At 43.1% G+C, this 21463-nt stretch overlaps 1 protein-coding gene across 1 annotated transcript in view; it reads right to left on the bottom strand.

Annotated features, from left to right (window-relative positions):
* Positions 1-21463, bottom strand: part of ADAM12 (ADAM metallopeptidase domain 12) — a 391557-nt gene that overhangs the window by 257166 nt on the left and 112928 nt on the right. The window contains exon 3 of the mRNA XM_040254432.1: positions 19918-19991. Coding sequence (XP_040110366.1) covers positions 19918-19991 — 74 coding nt within the window. The remainder of the gene's footprint in view (positions 1-19917; positions 19992-21463) is intronic.

A 21463-nucleotide genomic window follows, 5' to 3' on the forward strand; every position in this document is an offset into this window, starting at 1 on the left:
CACGATTTACTGACAACAACACGTATCCACACACATGGGAACAGTCCACTGTCTACTTACGATACTTAATTTGCTGGTTCAGCTACATATTTAAAATGTATTGCATATGTTAACTATTAGCACTTTTCCATCCTCACAGCTCACACAACACTTTTACTTCAAATTTTTGTCATCCTCAGGGTCTTTCTGAGGCATCCGATGGTTTTGTAGATGTAGCATCTTCGCCTGCATTTAAATAGCCGGGGAGCCAGTCGCTTTCCCCTAGGTATTTTTTAAACTCCTCCACTTCATTCAAGCTCCACAGCCCCAGGCTTGACGAATCCCATCAATGTTTATGTCACATAACCCTGGGCCTCGGACGCCCACGCAGGACATTCTCTGTTTCATTCTCAGCCTAGCAGTCAGCCCACCATCTTCAAAGGACAAACTGCATTCTATTGCTACTGTGCTTACGCCTTTCAGTGGCTTCCCTCAGCGCACAGGACACAGTCCTGTCAAAGAGCTCGGTCGGGTCTGCGCTTCATCAGTCCTTGGTGGGCTGCCAGGTCATTCTCCAAGTCTCCACCGCCTGGCCTTCAGCCAGCATCTCCAGCCACAAGCTCCACCTCGCCCGGGCCCGGGGGCCTCCTCCAGCTCAGCCGGAAACTCACCTGGCCACTCCCACAGTTGATGGTGCCTCCAGCCTGTGGGCCTTGCCTGGCTTGTCAAAACCAAGACATCTTTCCTCCTCTCATGTATACAGAAGAAATAATGGCTCAGCTCATTATTCATGGACTTACCCATTCAACATCTCCCTGCCTCACGAGCCTGTGAGCTTTCAGGGCACAAGGCTTCTTTTCCTGCGTTCCCCACTGCACCTCAGTGTTTGCCATGGAGGGGGAGGTAAAAAATCCTGGTGGAATTAATAGCAGCAGCACCGACTGACACTGAAGGGATACTAATTACCTCTCAGGATCTGTGCTAAGCCCTCACACAGACTGTTGCTTTAATTCTTTAAACAAAAGGATAAACTTGGTGATCCCCATTTTATAGACATCAAACTGAGGCTTAGCAAGGTCAATTCCTAAACTCACATAGCATAGCCCGGGTTTCATCAAGATGACCAGATTCCTGGCCGAGTGCTTCCAATTTGTCTAGTAAAATAAATAAGCTTCTTGGATATCCAAGCAAATTTGACACAGAAGAAAAATACTTAAAAAAAAAAAAAAAAACCCAGAAGGTCTAACAAGACATTTCAGACTCAGTAAAGCTGAACTGTAAGTTCACAAAATGAGCTGTAGCCCTTGGGACTCCAAAAATCCTCTTGTCAAGATTTTTGCAGTTTGTTTACTACAAAAGCAGCATCACATGTTTTCCATAATAACAAAAACAGTAAAGTCACTCATTTTTGTTTGTTGGTTGGTTCACATAAGAGTTCTCACGCCTGCGATCTGATCTGAGAAAGTAAATGTTTTATGCGGGAACACAATGTTAATACGATACTCGGAGGTGAGCCTGACATCCCCATTTCTCTGGTTCTCCGTCACACTGGCCTCGAGTGATCCTGCATCACTGTCCACACACGGGCTGGAAGGCAGCACCCCTTCTCCAACCTCCGCTGGTTGAGCTCTTCCAGAAAAAGTTTCAAAACCTTCATAGTATGGTTTGATGGGCCAGACACGTAACACCGAAAAAAAAAAATCTTTTTAAACTAAACTGAAGCAAACAGAGTTGGCCACATTAGTGGTCGTAGGCAGCAGTGAACTTAGAGATAAAGGAAAGAAACGTTTACTCTTCAGGTTAAACTAGCAAATCAATGAAAACAGAAGGAGGTATTCTGTCAATTGTACTTCAAAGACAAGCAGATTCAAAGAAAAAGAAAGCAGCATTGTTGTTACTAGAGACAAAGTGTAGGGGGTGGGGAGTAGATGAAGGTGGTCAAAAGGTACAAACTTGTTATAAAAGAAACAAGTACTAAGGATGTGATTATACAGCACGATAAAGATGATGAATTTATAAATGAAAGATGTTAAGAGAGTAAAACTTGAGTTCTCATCACAAGGAAAAATTTTTTTGTTTCTTTAATGCTGTATCTAAATGAGATGATAGATGTTCATGACTTATCATGATAATGATGTATGTAAGTCAAATTAAAATACAAATTGAGAGATGCTTTCTCCTTGGAAGGAAAGTTATGACAAACCTAGACAGCATATTAAAAACCAGACACATTACTTTGCTGACAAAGGTCTGTCTAATCAAAGCTATAGTTTTTCCAGTAGTCATGTACAGATGTGAGAGTTGGACCCTAAAGAGGGCTGAGTGCTGAAGAACCGATGCTTTTGAACTGGGGCGTTGGAGGAGACTCTCGAGAGTCCCTTGGACTGCAAGGAGATCAAACCAGTCAATCCTGAAGGAATTCAACTATGAATATTCATTGAAAAGACCGATACTGAAGCGAGAGCTCCAATAGTTTGGCCACCTGATATGAAGAGACAACTCACTGGAAAAGCCCCTGATGCCGGACAAGACTGAAGGCAAAAGGAGAGGGGAGCAACGGAGGATGAGACGGTGGGATGGCATCACCAACTCAACGGACATGAGTTTGGGGAAACTCCAGGAGACAGAAAAGGAGAGAGGAGCCTGGCACACTGTAGTCCATGGGGTTGCAGAGTCAGACATGACTCAGAGACTGAAAAACAACAATGATAAGAACACCACCATCGTGGCGAGGAAGACACTCAACGTGGAGGCTGCCAAGGTTCTGTTCCCCAGAACAGGGGTCTGCTGTGGGGCAGGAATAGCTTACTGGGCCTCGGTCTGCCCTGATTTAATAATCTGAAAAGATACATTCACCCCCGCTGCTCACAACAGCACTATTTACAATTGCCAAGACACAGAAACCACCTAAGTGTGTATCAACAGATGAATGGAAAAAGCAAATGCATTACATACAGACAACGGAATATTACTCTGTCATAAAAAGGAATGAAATGTTGCTATTTGCAGGAGCATGGATGGCCTTGAAGGACATTATGCTCAGTGATATAACTCTGACAGAGAATGATATATACTGTCACTTACATGCAGAATCTAAAAAATACGACAAAGTAGTGAATATAATGAAAAAGAAACTGACTCACAGATATAGAGAGCTAGTGGTTAACAATGGCGGGGGCCCTAAAGGGGTGGGAGAGAAGGAGGTATAAACTATTCGGGACGAGACAGGCTCAAGGATACACTGGACAACATCGGGAATATAGATAATGTTCTGTAATTACTGTAAATGAAGCAACCTTTCAAAACTGTATACATTTGTAAAAATTTTTTAGTTAAAAAAAATTTAAAAAGCCAACTTATTGAGCATGTTTTATACCAGGCACTGGGCAAAATGCCCCATGAGAATCACACAATTTAATCCACCCCAAATCTAGCAGGTATTATCCCCATTTTATAGATGAGGAAATTGAGGTTCAGAGAAGTTATCTGTTTGACCAATGTCTCACAAAGAGCATGTAGTGTGGAACCTTTGCGTCCCACCTATCCCTCGAGGCCTGTGGCTTGGTCTACCTGACCGCCTGCCCACGACTTCCCACCATGCTCCTCTGGATGGCCCCTTCTCCTGTCCTGATCATAGACATGACTTTCCCAGGGCTTCTGAGAATGAATTCCAATTTAGATGTGTCTGTCAGATAGGACTTGGATCACTGTGACTCAGACCTCATGAGCCATGTCAGGAATAGTTTTTGGACGTGCCAAGTCAAGACGACCTCCCTGGTGTCACGGTCCAGCCTTTGAGGTTAGCTGCCTTTCCAGGAGACCAGGGGCACCCCCGATAAAGGCATCAACACTTCTGCCATCCATGTGGCTTAACTACTGAGACTTCCATGCTCTGCTGTCCAGGTCTGTCCTGGGAAAGTAGACTAGATGACCAGGAGCCAGCTTTTCAAGCTGCCTGCTGAATTATCTGTGTTCACAGGCAAACCTGGATGTAAATTGCATTTGAAAAGTTGATCTCCATTCCTGCCTGGGAGTCTCATAAATCAAAAATGGTCAGTGTTTACAGCAGGGTCCAAAGGGAGAGTTGCTGGGACAGCCCCAAACACTTAAAAATTCTATATGGGAACCAAGAAAACTTCATGTGAGGACAGGAGATTGGAGGAACTAATCGTTGATTTTCATCTGGTTCTCATTTAGAAAAATTGGACTACTGGGGAAAAGGGTAAAAATAAAAACTGGATGAAAAAAAAATGTTTAAAGGCAAGTAGATCCCTCATTCTGAACATGTACAGGGTTATACTCACAAGTCTACTCTCTCTTAAGGCCAGTTAATTGTCCTGATAGCTGGTCAGGCTGTGACGGAGGCACCATAAAAAACAGACAGATAATGGGGGATTATGGCCACAGTCAGAGAGAAGGGCTTCCCTGATAGCTCAGCTGGTAAAGAATCTGCCTGCAATGCAAGAGACCCCGGTTTGATTCCTGGTTCAGGAAGATCCCCCGGAGAAGGGATCAGTTCAGTTCAGTCGCTCAGTCGTGTCCGACTCTCTGCAACCCCGTGGACTGCAGCAGGCCAGGCTTCCCTCTCCATCACCAACTCTCGAAGTTTGCTCAAGGATAGGGATAGGCTACCCACTGCAGTATTCTTGGGCTTCCCTGGTGGCTCAGAAGGTAAAGAATCTGCCTGCAATGTGGGAGACCTGGGTTCGATCCCTGGGTTGGGAAGAGTTCCTGGAGGAGGGCGTGGCAACCCACTCCAGTATTCTTGCCTGAAGAATTCCATGGACAGAGGAGCTTGGCGGGCTACAGTCCATGTGGTTGCAAAGAGTCAGACACGACTGAGCGACTAATAAGCACAGCGCACAATAGACCAGAGAGAAGAACTGTCACTCAAACCCAGAGATCATCAGTCCTAAGACAGATGGGTTTGCTTTGGTGGTGCTGTGATGATATCTGCCTTGCATGACACACCAAAGGCACCATGACAAAAACAGAGCATCCACACATCATACCAGAAAACACACAACTGTGCTGTATGTCATAACGTGCATATATTTATGTAGATGTGTGCACAGTTTATATACACACATACACACACAGAACACATATTGGTAACTTTAAAGCAACTAAGATTATATGTAGAAAAGGCAAATGTTATGTAATTCTTTGGAGAAGAAGGCAGGACAAGGATTAGAAGAGGAAGAGCAGTATATTATCTAATTTCCCTATTACATTAATCAGAAATCCTAATTTATCAATACTCCGTAGGGAATATTTGTTTTAAGTCAATGCAGATCAGCCTATCCTATGCTGGTCTATTAAATGCAGGTGCAGCAAAGATTGAGAAGGACAGGAATTCTGTTTCATCTTTGTATCTCAGCACCCCCTACCCCCACCCCACACAACACAGTGTCTGAAACATTGTTCATTGAACGGGTGAACGAATTAACAAAGAAAAATGAATAAAAAGTGTGTATGTGCTACGGACAGCTTCAAGTACTTCAAAATGTAAAGAATAAAAACAGCAGAATCTACTTCTGATCAAAAGTCTTTCTCTCCATTAATAAAAAAGGATTGATAAAAATTTTAATACTCAACATGTTGGCAGGAAATGACATTCAAATCTTACCTTCCAAGGAGCCCTAACTTCTTTTTCTAAATCAAAATACACAGACTGCTTTCAGGTCACAAGTCATGTTTACACTGTTGTAGAATTTTTTAAGTCACTGAAAATATAGCCTGAATGAAGAGATTTTTCTAAATACAGCACACTGTCACTGGTTCAACCTAACAAAGTGAACCACTGCATTTTATAACAACTGATATTTATGTAACATATTATATAATGTTTGTTATGCATAAATATACATATGTGTGCTCTGGCAGTATAGAAATTTAATTACAAACACATTCTGAAAAATCTCACCCTTTATATAATATTCATGCCTGCTTTCACTAATTCCACTTACAGGAATCCCATGCCAATGATTAAAGAACAAAGATGTTAATTCATCAAAATGTTTAGTCAGTTCTTGTTCTGTGGCAAGTTTTCCTGGTAGCTCAGCTGGTAAAGAATCCACCTGCAATGCAGAAGACTCTGTTTTGATCCCTGGGTTGGGAAGATTCCATGGAGAAGGGAACAGCTACCCACTCCAGTATCCTGGCCTGGAGAATTCCATGGACTGTATAGTCCATGAGGTTGCAAAGAGTTGGACGTGACTGAGCAACTTTCACTTCCGCTTTTCTTTCCCATGACAGAGCCCTCTGCAAAGCAATTAGGATTTCTAACCAAGGTGGTCAGAAAGGAAGGAGAAGACAAACATGATCAAAAGAAAGCCATGCAACAGCTCTTTGTGGACAAAAAAATGGATAGGTTTTGCCTCAAAAAAAATAGTGTTTAATTTTCAGTATTATATAGAAGAATATAAGGAGTAATGCAATCAAGTCATAAGCATCACTTTATTTGGTAAAATAATTTATTGGACTCATAATTTAAATATATGTATTAAATGGTAGGAATAGTACTTGTAATACGTTTAACATCATTATTCATTTTTTCCGTTTAACCAGCCTCCTAATATTCTTTATATTTTGTCAACATTAATGGTACAATAGGATCAAGACTTTACTAAAAATATGAGTAGTTCTTTACTTTGTGAAAACTGCAAATAAAAACCATATCCCAGAGCTCCCAGGGGAACCTTTGAGGCACTGAGATTTGTCACATGGGTGCTGCCTGGCCGCCAACAGAGCACAGAGGGATTCTCCGCTGGAGCCTGTCAGATTTTTCAAACAAAACCAAGAAACTGACCAACAAAATCCTCGAGGCCAGGGGAGCCTGAAGAGGAGGCCTTAGAAGGCCTGTGAAAACAACTCTCTGCTTAAATAAATCATCTCCCCAAATAATCTCCCTGCTGCGTAAGCTGGCTTTATATCATCTTCTATCTGCCACATGTTTTTCATAAGGAAGAAAGGCATAAAAAAATAAAGAAACTCTTGTTCTCCACTTATGCTAAATCCACTTTAGCCCACAGTGAAATCCGCCAGCACATTGGGAGGAGAGAAGTGACTGTTTCATAACATCTTTAGATAAAGGACCTCTTTCTACTCTTCTCAGGCATACCTGTACAAGTGTGACTAGCCTCCGCGTCTTTTCAGACCTTGGGTTTTTGAGGAATTTGCTGCTATTTTCCTTCAGTCACTCAGTTCAGTCGTTCAGTCATGTCTGACTTTTTGCGACCCCATGGACTGAGGCACGCCAGGCTTCCCTGTCCATCACCAGCTCCTGGAGCTTGCAAAAAAACTCATGTCCTTCGAATCGGTGATGCCCTCCAACCATCTCATCCTCTGTCATCTCCTTCCCCTCCCGCCTTCAATCTTTCCCAGAATCAGGGTCTTTTCCAATGAGTCAGCTCTTCACATCAGGTGGCCAAAGTATTGGAGTTTCAGCTTCAGCATCAGTTCTTCCAATGAATATCTAGGACTGATTTCCTTTAGGATTGACTGGTTTGATCTCCTTGCAGTCCAAGGGACTTTCAAGAGTCTTTTCCAACACCACAGTTCAAAAGCATCAATTCTTTGGTGTTCATCTTTCTTTATAGTCCAACACTCACATCCATACATGACTACTCGAAAAACCATAACTTTGACTAGACAGACATTTGTAGGCAAAGTAATGTCTCTGCTTTTTAACATGCTGTCTAAGATGGTCATAGCTTTTCTTCCAAGGAGTGTCTTTTAATTTCAAGGCTGCAGTCACATCTGCAGTGATTTTGGAGCCTAAAAAAACAGTCTCTCACTGTTTCCATTGTTTCCCCATCTATTCGCCATGAAGTGATGCAACGAGATACCATGATCTTAGTTTTCTGAATGTTGAGCTTTAAGCCAACTTTTTCACTCTTCTCTTTCACTATCAACAAGAGGCTCTTTAGTTCCTCCTTGCTTTCTGCCGTAAGGGTGGTGTCATCTGAGTATCTGAGGTTATTGATATTTCTCCCGGCAATCTTGATTCCAGCTTGTGCTTCCTCCAGCCTGGCATTTCCCATCATGTACTCTGCATAGAAGTTAAATAAGCAGGGTGACAACATACAGCCTTGACACACTCCTTTTCCTATTTGGAACCAGTATGTTGTTCCATGTCTAGTTCTAACTGTTGCTTCTTGACCTGTATACAGATTGCTCAGGAAACAGGTCAGGTGGTCTGGTATTCCCATCTCTTTCAGAATTTTCCACAGTTTGTTGTGATCCACACAGTCAAGGGTTTGGCATAGTCAATAAAGCAGAAGTAGATGTTTTTCTGGAACTCTCTTGCTTTCTTGATAAGCCAAAGGTGTTGGCAATTTGATCTCTGGTTCCTCTGCCCTTTCTAAATCCAGCTTAAACATCTGGAAGTTCACAGTTCACATACTATTGAAGACTGGTTTAGAGAATTTTGAGCATTACTTTGCTAGTTTGTAAGATGAGTGCAATTGTGCAGTAGTTCAAACAATCTTTGGCATTGCCTTTCTTTGGGACTGGAATGAAAACTGACCTTTTCCAGTCCTGTGGCCACTGCTGAGTTTTCCAAATTTGCTGGCTTATTGAGTGCAGCACCTTCACAGCTTCATCTTTTATGATTTGAAATAGTTCAACTGGAATTCCATCACCTCCACTAGCTTTGTTCATAGTGATGTGTCCTAAGGCCTACTTCACTTCGAATTTCAGTATGTCTGGCTCTAGGTGAGTGATCACACCATCATGGTTGTCTGTGTCATGAAGATCTCTTATGTATAGTTATTTTGTGTATTCTTGCCACCTCTTACTATCTTCTGCTTCTGTTCAGTCCATACCATTTTTGTCCTTTTTTGTGCTCATCTTTGCAAGAAATGTTCCCTTGGTATGTCTAATTTTGTTGAAGAGATCTCTGCTACTGCTGCTAAGTCACTTCAGTAGTGTCCAACTCTGTGCAACCTCATAGACAGCAGCCCACCAGGCTCCCCCATCCCTGGGATTCTCCAGGCAAGAACACTGGAGTGGGTTGCCATTTCCTTCTCCAATGCATGAAAGCGAAAAGTGAAAGTGAAGTCGCTCAGTCATGTCCGACCCTCAGCGACCCCATGGACTGCAGCCTTCCAGGCTCCTCCGTCCATGGGATTTTCCAGGCAAGAGTACTGGAGTGGGGTGCCATTGCCTTCTCCGTGAAGAGATCTCTAGTCTTTCCCATTTCTATTTTTCTATTGTTTCTATTTCACACTCTATTTTCCTTCACTGGGACTAAATCTGTTTTGGCCAATGAAACTGTTGCTTTAACTTGCCATTGTGGTTGGCATGGAAAAAGCCCTTAAAGAGACAGGCGATGTCTGGAGTCTAATGCAGACTTCTGGTTTTCCCGCCCGTCATGCTCGGACCAGTTTCTGCTTTCCTGCTCTAGCTCCTGGGCATCTGCTCCCACACAAGACACTGGGATGAATTTGATTTTAAAAGGAGAACAAAATCACGGTCTCGATAGAGTGATTTCAGAGACAGGCTTATGTCCTGCACTCCAGCGGCTGCTTAGGGACAGGCCTCGGGACTCTTCTGCACCCCCATGGAGTCTGTCACAAATGTGGGTGCTCACAAGAGGCCATGGAGGGAACCTCCAAGAGTGAGGTGCTAAATTTGGGGAACACAGTGGCTACCAGCCGGCAAAGCAGAGCAGTGATCAGCAGTGTTCCCCAAACAGTGTATTCTGCTTTTTATCTTGGTGCATGCAAGCGTGCATGCTAGGTTGCTTCAGTCATGTCTGACTCTGTGACCCCATGGACTGTAGCCCATTAGGCTTCTCTGTCCATGAGATTCTCCAGGCAAGAGTACTGGAGTGGGTTGCCATGCCCTCCTCCAAGGGATTTTCCCAACCCAGGGATCAAACCTGTATCTTTTATGCCTCCTGCATTGGCAGGCAGGCTCTTTACCACTAGCACCACCTGGGAAGCCCCTTTTACCTCGGACCTTGGGGTAAACCAATAGTTGGTGGAGGAAAGTTCTTCTCTAGAAGGATTCCAGCTAACAAAGAAAGGAACAACACAATTAGAACACCACCCCTTAGCTAGACCGAAAGAGAAAACTAGGCATTTATTATTAATGCTCACTGATTCTGGCATTTAAAGTTTGTGAACCTTTATAATGGAAGCATTGGAATAATCCCTGAAGCCAGTGCTCTAACCAACATCGCAATCAAGAGACAAGCAGAGCTCATGGAACTCCTGACGTGAAGCAAGAAAGGGACACAGCACCCCCACGATGCAGTCCTGCTGAAAAATCAGAACCTGAATCTGCTCAAGACTGTAGCTCTAACTTCGGGTTGACAGAAAACACAGGGAACAGAGGAATGGCAAGATGACGATATGGGAATGAAACCAGCAAAATCAGAAATGTTGAAAATTCTACCTGGGTTCACTCACAAGGATTGCAAGGTTTCAATTGCAAGAATTAAAAAATGGAACCAGGAACCTATGTATTAAAAAAAAAAAAAAAAGATTTAGATGTGGCAACCAAACGCAACATGGGAACTGTGTGTATATCCTGCCTGAAATTATCTAATGGCTGAAAAGTGTTTCAAGCTCTCTGGAGAGTTAATTTTATTTACTGTCTCATATGATCAATGGAGAGTCCATTATGTCACACAAAGAGAAACATCATGGCCTTTCTGTTGTGGTCATGGCAACGAGAAAAGGACAAGATACTTGGCACAGTTACACCAGCCTGCACAGCACCTGCACAGAACCATTCCTGGCCACGCAGCAGGGAAGGAGACAGTGAGAACACAGCCACAAAGCCAGCATCAGCCCTCCTCTCGGCCACCAGAGACCATCTGGAAATGGCCAGCATGACCATCGTTATCCACTTTGGATACAGTTCTGGAGAGGAACACCAAGCAGATTTTTCATCAGAAAATCATAAACCAACAGCATAAGAAGTGAAAGACTGCAAGTGACGTCATTAAATGTGGGGACCCACTTTCACATCAAATGCCCTTTTCAAGTCCTAACTTCACAGACGGTGCTCAAGGCTGCCACACTCTCAAATTGGCACCCCGAGGGGCACCAATTTGAAAAGGTTGATCTTCACAGGGTTGGGTACTTTAAAGTTAAGTCAGGTTGGAGAAACAAAATCTCTAAAAATGGTGTTCTGACCTTTTCCAACGTCTGCAGAACTTGAAAGACTGACATGAGGAGGGAAGTGCAAAGGAATTTAGTTCTTATTCAGGGAACAAAATTTAGCCCAATTAGGAAGATCTTAAATGTTAACGCTGAAAGATTTTATCTGAAATTGGAAGGAGTCTGGTCTAGTTAGAAGACCACTGACAGATGTGTGCATGCGTGCTAAGTCGCTTCAGTCGTGTCCAACTCTTTACGACCCTATGGGATGTAGCCTAACAGGCTCCGCTTCCATAGCATTCTCCAGGCAAGAATACTGGAGTGGGTTGCCATGTCCTTTTTCAGGGGAGCTTCCCGACCCAGGGATCGAACCTGAGTCTCCTGCATTGGCAGGCAAGTTCTTTGCCAGTAGTGCCACCTGGGAAGCCCCATAGTAGAGCGTAGCTGGCATCAATTCTGCAAGTCTACAGTCACACTTAGAGAATTTTCTCTTTTTCCCCCTTCATCAAAATGTAGAGGTGACTCCTCTGGTGTGGCCCAATTCCCTAGACTGAAGGATGAAGCTGCTGAAGGGGTGTGTGACTCCCTGCAGGAAAGAACATTCCCAGGGGCCATGCATCAGCCAAGACAGAAACCCCAAACTGGAAGGAGGTGGCCAGCTGGCGTTTCCTGCCAATCCCAGCAATGTCCAACAGACCCTCCCACTGTGCTGGAAATGTTCCTACAGACATAGGTGACTATAGAGCACTTGAACTGCAGCTCATGTGACCGAGGAAATACAGCTTTAATCTTCTAAGACTGATTTAAATAGCTTCACCTGGCCAATGGCTAGTCAATTAAAGTATGAATATAACTCCTTACAGAATACATTAGAAATACTGATCCCAAGCCTGATCACTGGGGCTTGTAGTTCCAGAGAAGTGAGGCCAAGCATCTGCCTTTGGAATGAGCTCCCCAGGTGGTCCTGATGCTGGTGGTCCCCAAAAATGCCCCAGACTTGCAGGAGGGCAAGAGCCTGTGTGTGAGCTCCAGGTGGAGGGCCCACCCGCTGCATGGAATTGGGCTTGGGAGTAAGTCTGGAGGCCACAGGCTTCCCCGCTTGGCTCCCATCTGGATGTTATATGAAGTACTGTCACGGCCTTGGGCTGGGCAGGTATCGAGATACACTCAGGGCCACGGCGGATGTCTCGTGATGTCCTACTGCAGGCTGGTGCCCTCCAGCTCACAGCCCCCAGCCCCTCCTGCAAACACTCACGGATCCCAAAGAAATGCCAGGTCCAACTCCATATGAGCACCCTCTCAGGTCACCTCCAGACTGGATTCTGTGAGGCCCAAGTGTCTACCCTCCTCCAAGGCTCAGAGGACCATGCCTGCCACGATCTGTATCCTTGTGTCCCTGACCCCAGCTCAAAGGGCAAGCTCTTGGTCCTTTCCTAGGGTTCTCTATTCCAATCAAAGATCATCACTGTTCTTCTGGCAAACCATATTTAAGAATTATCATTGACATCTTCCCTTTCATTAAGCGCTCATTTGATGGCCCATCAGTTTCTGTCCATTCTCCCTCCAGAACAGTTCTGAGTTACTCTGTTCCATGAAAGTCATTGCTCTGCTTACAGGCTTTGCTTCCATGAGGCACTGTGGTCCTTAGGAGAAAATACAAGATCTTACCTCGGAGCCCAAGGCCCCACCTGGACTGGTCTCCACTCTTCTCTCCGCATCTCCCTCCTGCTCACTAACACACTGATCTTCGTTTCTGAAACCCTTCAGTATTCCTTTCCTGCCCTTGGGATGTCCAGTATGCTCATCCATATCTTCAGAACCCTCTACGGTCTGCTCCCCTAGACCTGGCTCACCTCTCTTCATGCACAGCTTAAATGTTGCTTCTTTACCTGGCTTCCTTCCCTAGGCCAGAATGGGCCTCCTGCTTGTCTTTGTAGCTTTCAGCACCGCTGCCATTCAGTATTGCCTTGTGGTGACCTGTTTAGCACTGGGCTCCTTGACTGACCTCCAGGAGGACAAGGACTTGACCTTGTTGCCTTCTCCACTCTATTGCCAGGGCCAACAATAGCGTCTGGTATGAAATAAATGTGCCAAAAATAGAGCTGCCATACGATCCTGCAACCTCACTCCTGAGCATATATCTGGACAAAACTATAATTCAAAGAGATACAAGCAGCACTATTTACAATAGCCAAGATATGGAAACCACCTAAACGTCCATCGGCAGATAAGTGGATCAAGGAAACGCAGCACACATGTTCAGTGGACTATTACTCGGCCGTAACGAGAAAGAAAGAAGTGCAACTCGAGATGATGATACTAAGTGAAGTAAGTCAGAGAGAAAAAGATGAATACCATATGACATCCCTTATATGTGGAATCTAAAATACGGCACAAATGAACTTATCTATGAAACAGACTTACAGACAAAGAGATCAAACTCGTGGTTGCCAAGTGGGGGCACTGGGGAGGGACAGATTGGGAGTTTGTGATTAGCAGATGCAAACTATTATATAGAGAATGGATAAACAACGAGATCCAACTGTATAGCACAGAGAACTATGTTCAATATCCCATGATAAACCATAATAGAAAAGAATATGAAAAAGAGTGTATATACATGTACAACTGAGTCACTTTGCTATTCAGAAGTTAACACCACACTGCAGATCAACTCTATTTCAATAAAATAAATTAGAAAAAAAATAAAATAAATGTGAAAAAAAAGTGACTAAAAAAATAAAGGGTTTCATTGCTTTCTTTTTGATAACCATTAGGAATCATTTGAATTAATAAAGACCCTGATAAAGATTTATGAATGGTGCAAGGGAAGGCGAGAGATAAAAACATTAGATGAGATAGTAAAGTTTCTCTAACACAGCTTTGCCCTCATTAGTTTGGTCAGTAATTAGAACACCAGGCAAATTAAGCCTAAAGCTTCTGACAGGCAGGTAAGGCTTCTTCTGCCAGAGTAGAAATGGAAAGAAACAGCACTCTGCCTGCAGACAAAGATGTGAAAATTCTAATTCCTGAGGATGTCAAGATTGTGAAATTAAGACCACGACAGCAACAGGAAGCCAAAGGAGCAGCACATAAATCCCTTCCAGCTCTTGTCGGAACTGAGATGTTCAGACGGCCTCGAGACTCGTGGGTAAAGATGAGGCATAAAAGGATCTCCATTAACTTAGGACACTTCAAACAGGACACAGTGCTGGTGAAGCCAAGGGTATAACTGGGTGAAATAAGTAATCTCACTGGATCCACAAGACTATGTCATTGAACCACTCAAATCTGACCATCAAAAAGAACTTGAGCTCTAACCTCTCGGTACTGACTGTACACAGACTTTTATTCCATTATGTGGATGAGAAAATGGAGAGGGTATATGTATTAATAGATTGTTGTTGGAAACAAAACTGGGTTTCAGAACCTGGCTACCTTACTCCCAACGCAGCATCCTTTCCAGAACTTTCTCCTTAAGAAGGTAGTTTCTCACACCACCCAGGACAGAACTTATTGTCCTGTTGACTCACCCCTGGCCTGGTCCAGGCTGTCCACGTCCTGTCATTTGCTTTTTGATATATGCTCAGAGAGTGCCCACAACAGGCCAAGCCACGTGGAAGGGGATGGAGGAGGAAGTAAAGACCCTGCCCCCAACCTTGAAGACATCTCTGGCTACTGGGACAGGTAATGAATGTCTAAACATGGACATGAGACCAGTGGCAAGCAGCTCTCAAACACCCAGCCTAAAATTGCGCGGGGGTCAGGGTTCTGCCTGTGACCTGACCAGGGTCCCACACAGCAGAATGGGGTTCCACCCAGTCCAGGACCCACCTCCCAGGTGGGTGACCTGTGCACCCTGGGGCAGCACCTTCCAGCAGCCCCATCACCTCAGGGGCTCACACTGAATTTGAAGGTCTCATTCGCAAGAACACCTAGTCAATTTCTTTCTGAACTTACCGTGTTTATTTATCTATTTCTTTTTGTTAATCCAAGAAAAGGACTTTACTTTTATCCCCATGATGGGAGGGAGGTTCAAAAGGGAGGGGACATATGCATACCTGTGGCTGATTCACGTTGAGGTTTGACAGGAAATGACAAAATTCTGTAAAGCAATTATCCTTCAATTAAAAAAAAAAAAACTAAAAAAAAGTCTCATTTTGTTAATTTTGGCCCATTTATCCAAACTGCTGAAATCTCCATAATCTAGATTCTGCCACGCAGAGCGCAGTGACCCCAAACCAGCTTTGCGTTGCCAAGAAACATGCCCAGCACACCTATCGTGTCTTCATAACGATGGGCTGATGATTGTTGGGCCAGGATGAGGCCGGGTACACAGCCCGAAGGCCACTGACAGCCATCTCGGTCCAGCTGTCCAACATGATTTGGTTCAACCTGAACAACGGCTTGATATCCTCTGGTGGTTATTCAGCCAAGTGCTAATCCTCTCAGTCCTACCAGGCCACTATCTGCCTTTTTCTATCCTACATCATGATATTCTGAGATACTCTCCGATAAATGCCTTCTCAGATATTCATGCCCAGGCTTGACAAATTGAAAGCGCTCCTTTCTGCAACTGTTTCAGAGTGAGTATTAATTAGAGCTGCCCCTTAAGAGATATCTGGAACTATTCCAGACAGAAGAAGGGTCAATGCCAAAGTTCTAGCTCAGCGACACCCCACGTAGAGACCAAGTGGCCGTGGAAATCCCCCGGTGACTGTCTTCACTCACTGGCAGACGGTCTTGAAAACAGAAAGCTCTGTGGGTCTGAGATTCGCAGGGGGTGTGATCTACCGCCATCAGTTTCCACTATCCTAAACTGGAAAAGCGCATGTCTAAGCTGACCCACCTGTCCAATAAAGCATTTTGACCAGAGATGCAGATACACAGAGCACCTGTTTGAGGAATGGCCTGGGTGTCCATGGGGATCCAGCAGAGTTACGGAACTTCACAAAGTGGGTCCCCGCCATTCTAGAGGCAGATAGCAACACTGTGAAAAATGCTTTTCCGGGAAAGCTTTGAGTTTCTTTAAACATTCAATTATGGCTCTACAAACACAGATTTGAAATGAACAGCATCTGATCTTTGCACAAATTAGAGATGCTAGAAGACAAATAAAATAGATTCCGCTAAACAATCAAGTAATGCAAATCAGCCCTGCTTCATGAAAAATCGGTTTATACCAAGTCTGGGAGTAGGGTTACTTAGGTGACTCCCTTTTCGCATTTATTTTAGATGATGACTTTTATGATTGGAGGCACTGAGGGAACTTTATTTTGGTTCTGATTTTTAAGCAGGTTTTTAATTAAAATAGATTTCTGGATATAGTCCATGGGTACCGCTTTTTAGCCCTGGGAAAGTTTCTGGAGGCCTTGCTGCTGCTGCTAAGCCGCTAAGTCACTTCGGCCATGTCTGAACCCCATAGACGGCAGCCCACCAGGCTCCCCCGTCCCTGTGATTCCATCCACTGTTTACTTTTGCTGAATAGAAAACACTTCAACATTCCTCATTACAACCATCCCCAAGTTTTTTACAGAAGCTTTCTTCCTTCGAATTAAACAAATTTCCTAATTTTAAGGATAATTTCTTGTAAAATATTGAGAAAGTAAATATCCAAATCTTTCTGGCATTCATGGGCACAAGTGTAACCTTAAGATAAAAACTGAATGTCATGTAAAGTAACAGGCTGTTCACACTGATTATATTATCAACGGTTTTTACATTAATAAAAATCTCCATTATCATCTTTAGCTGTACCGCTGCCTAGCTCTATTTTATAGCTGAGTCATGACTTCCTTAATCAATCTCCTACTGACATATTTTTAGGTAGAACATTCTACAATGAACATCCTTAGACCTGGGGTGATTCCCCACTGTGGGCTCTGAAGCAAGGTACCGACCAGGCTACCTTCTGATTGGTCAGGCTCTATGTTCTGCTGGTTGTGAAAATTTACATTTATTTTGCTTTCTCGCACATTTATCTCTGCTTCATTTGGATAAATTCTTCATTTGGATCTATTGGGCCAAAGGCTATGTAAATTAAAAATTCTACTTTACACTGGATGGTTGATTATCTTCTGGGCCTGACAAACAGCCAGTAGCATACATGCATTTCATTCTGTCTGTGACTCTGTAGAATATTTTTGGTATTCCTCATTTCAACAGTGAAGTTCTTATGAGGCAGGCATGCCACTTTTTTCAAAAAATGTGTTATACTGAAATATTTGGAAAGAAGTGGATTATTAATAAAGTAGTCACATTCCCATGCTCTAGTTTTAAAAATGCTATTCTTAACAAAATGAAATTTCCACAATTAGTATAAGTAGTGTAATTAAAATCAAGCTATACAATATCATGCGTGCTAAGTTGCTTCAGCTGTGTGACCCTATGGACTATAGCCCACCAGGCTCCTCTGAACACAGGATTCTCCAGGCAAGAATACTGGAGTGGGTTGCCATGGCCTCCTCCAGGGGATCTTCCCAACCCAGGGATCGAACCTGCATCTCTTACGGCTCCTGCATTGGCAGGCAGGATCTTTGCCACTAGCGCCACCTGGGAAGCCCCATACAATGTCTTAGGGGCACAAAAGCTATCTCCATATACTCTTCTAAACACACTTTGACAGTGAAGTCGGGAAAAGAACGAAATCAAGAAGAGAAGGTTCTATGTTTACAGCTTTTCTAATTCTGAGATTATCTTCTGATAGGCCCAGAATTGGCAGTGGGCAAATTAAGGCACCTTTAAAACGTTCTGTTATACAAATTAGCCACCGTGTAGTTGTTAGCATGGACTATCATACCCACCTTAATGGAAGGTAAGTCATTTTCAAAGGGACCCATGAAGAAGGCTATCAAGTCACTTTACAGACTCAGAACCAGATGGGCTGTAAGAAATGCATTTCTATATGGGAAAGGACTTCCATTAGAAAGCTAAATGAAGAGAATATCAGATTACACACAGACTACGATATCAAAGGGGCAGAGACTCACTAATAAGAAAAAGAATTGTATGCAAACATTCACCGAAGTACTAACCAGAGTTGTGTTTGGTAGTAGAAATATTTTGAGGGGTTGGGGAAGCTCTTGATTTTTTTTTCCCCTATAGTTTTCAATTTTTTTTGCATTGGATACATACTCCTTTTGGAGTGAAAACTAACTTGAGGTTTTTATTAAGTCAATTTCTGTTCCTCTACCTGCAGCCTTAATATCAGGCAAAGGTGCAGGCTCAGTCTTAGTCTTGCCACTGACCACATTCCTCCACCAGGCTAATAGGAACAGTGGCAACAAAGACACTTCCCAAATCCAGCTGCCAATCCTAAAACCCCATCAAGGTATACATCACCACCAAAAGCCTGATTTTCTTTTGCTCTTTCAAGGAATACCTAGTTCTGTCCACTGTGATATTTTCAAAACCACATCCAAAGAGTAGGGACACAAATTAAAATGTCCTATGATATTCTTATATGAAAAAAAGAGCATGACAGTATTTAATTTGCTAAGAGAGACATACTAAAAGCAATATTCAGGTTTCCACTCAACCCTCTGATTATTCAAGATGTGTGGCTGAACTTCTTTATTAAGATGACCAAGTCACAAGAAAAGCTAAAAACTCATCATGTACTGCTCACAAAATGCCTAGAGGCAGGCTGCACATCCCAAGAAGCAAGCTATGCTATTCTACATAAGTCCTTTGAAACACATGTATTTGTAATATATATTCACCTGTACTTTGAAATTTATCTATTTGTTTATAATTGCTGTGGGCCACAGTGTCAGATACTGAATGTGAGAACTGGCCATTCATGAACCTGTTCATCCAATTTGCTAAGGACCCTCAAAGCAAAGCACCGATGTAAGGAAGTGATCTCACTCATTTACACAGAGATGCAGAGTCAGATTTCTGGGATGCAATATCTCTGGCAGAACTCATTTCAATGAAGCTGTCTTACCTATACTGTCATTTCAACAAAAATCAGCATTTCACCGAGGGGTAAGAAACGGGAACCAGTCACTCTGGAAGTGAGAAACTCCCATTTTGGATCAAGCAAGACTTGGGAACTTGATTTATCTCTTTAAATACAGATTGCTTATTATGGGAGCTTGATTCTTCTTTGGTACTAATCAAATAGGATCGTAGGGGGTCCTTTAGATCTGAGGAGCCCATGGAGAGAGCCATAGACTGTAAAGGGTGATAAAATATGAATTTCTGTTTTTACTTGTGCCCTGAAGCAGCCACGGTTTTCTCCAGGGAAGGCACACAAAATATGTAATAATGTCCATGTGCTGCAGAAAAATAATATAATACCATTTTCTGGAAATTTATGTAATTTTGCAAAAAAAAGGGCCAAATTTTTTAATAAAAAGATAAAATAAATACTTCATAACACTGGAGACAAGCTCTGAAAGATAAAATAAACTCTTGGTATTTCCCAAGGAAAAAAAAGAGCTTCAACCCATTTGAAGTTGTTTCTCCTTATATAACCCAGGAATTGCCAAAAGTCAACTAATTATGGAACAGTTATTGGAACAGAACAGAGGATGCTTAAACTCTATCCTTGAAAAATCAGGCTCTGAAAAAGGAAACATCAGAACTATGAGAAAAACCTGCTGAGCTAGAAAGTTCTTTTTCAGAGTGATAAAATTCTTTATTTTTCCATTGGATCATTTTTTGAAGCTAATTCCAGCCTCAAATCCGAAATCTGGATTATAAACCCATGCTTTCAGTTCTGCGTCTCTAAATGCCAACCTCAATTACACAGCACTTTCTAGTCTCCATGTCGAAACTTTCTCCTGTCAGGCCACAAACATGAATTAACTCGACTTACTCATTTCTTTCCAGGTTCACGATCAGCTCTTTGCTTGTCAATTGTATTCGAAAATTCAACACTCCTGGGTGAATCTGAAAGATAAATAAGAGAAGTCAGTTGAAAATCATTTCACTTTGGCATGCCAATATCTGAATATTCTCTGTAGACATAGTCAATGGAGAGAGAGAAAAATACATTTCTTCCTGGGACCATTCTGAGACCTTGAGTAGAGGAGACAAAAACAAGCAGGATGAGAGTCTGGAAAATGCATCACTCTCCCAGATACTAATGACACACCCGGAATTCCTGGCCTCTGTTTGCCTTTCCGTGGGCCACATATGCTTGGGGTCCTTCTTGACTCATAATTTATTCCTTTCTTGGTTTCTCTGTTTCCAGCAAAGACACTTTCATTTTCCCCAACTGTTCATGTCAGAAATTTGAAGTCTGTCTCCCTCAACAAATCATCCAATCCTTGAAAAGGTCCTATTGAGTCACCCTCCAAAGCATAATTCCTGTTGTCTAGGTTGGATATCTCCACACCCTGCTCTGGTTCACACCTCTTGGATGTTGCAAAACCCTCTACCCCAAGTCCCTCCACACCTACCCGAGCTTTCCTCCCATCCACTCCCCAATGGCAGGGTGAGGATATCTTAAAAATCACAGGCTCATCCATCTACCCTTATGGATGACAGTACATTGACATCCCAGCACACTGATGGTAATATGCCAATTTTTTTTCAAAAAAATTTACTTAATCATAGTTGATGTAAAATATTATATGTTACAGGTGTATAACATAGTGATTCACAATTTTTAAAGGTTATATTCTGTTTATAGTTATTGTGAAAATACTGGCTATATTCTCTATCCTTGTAGCTTATACTCTATCTAATAGTTTGTGCCTTTAATTCCCTTCCCCCATATGGCCCCTGCCCATTCCCTCTCCCTACTGCGAACCACTAATTTGTTTTCTGTACCTATGACTCTGCTCTTTTTTTTCTGTATTCTCTAACTTGCTGTAGTTTTTAGATCCCATATATAAGTGATATCATATAGTATTTACCCTCCAAATCCTCCATGTTGCTGCAAAGAGAAAAATGTTCATTACTTTTTATGACCAAGTAGTATTCCCTTGTGCATATCCATCCATTCTCCACTCATCTATTGATGGACACTTAGGTTGCTCCCATATCTTGCCTTTGTAAGTCATGCTGCTATGAACACCGGAGTACGTCTATATTTTTGAACTCGTGTTTTTGGGTTTTTTGGGGGTGGTATATGCCCAGGAGTGGAACTGCTGGGCCATATGGTAGCTCTCTTTTTAGGTTTTGAGAAACTCCCACACTGTTCACTGTTTTTCACAGTGAACATGCCAACCCTTTCACACGGCCCACAGCGCCTGCATGGCCTGGCCCTCCCTGCCCTCCACCCGCCTGCACTGCCAGCCTCCTGGCTCACCCAGCTCCAGCCACACTGGCTTTGCCAGCTCCTCCAACACACCAGGCTGCTTGGCAGCTCCGAGGCAACATTCCCTCTGCCTGGAATGCTTTCTCCCAACTACCCA

This window comes from Oryx dammah, unplaced genomic scaffold (assembly GCF_014754425.2).
Source record: "Oryx dammah isolate SB20612 unplaced genomic scaffold, SCBI_Odam_1.1 HiC_scaffold_14, whole genome shotgun sequence".
Lineage (NCBI taxonomy): Eukaryota > Metazoa > Chordata > Mammalia > Artiodactyla > Bovidae > Oryx > Oryx dammah.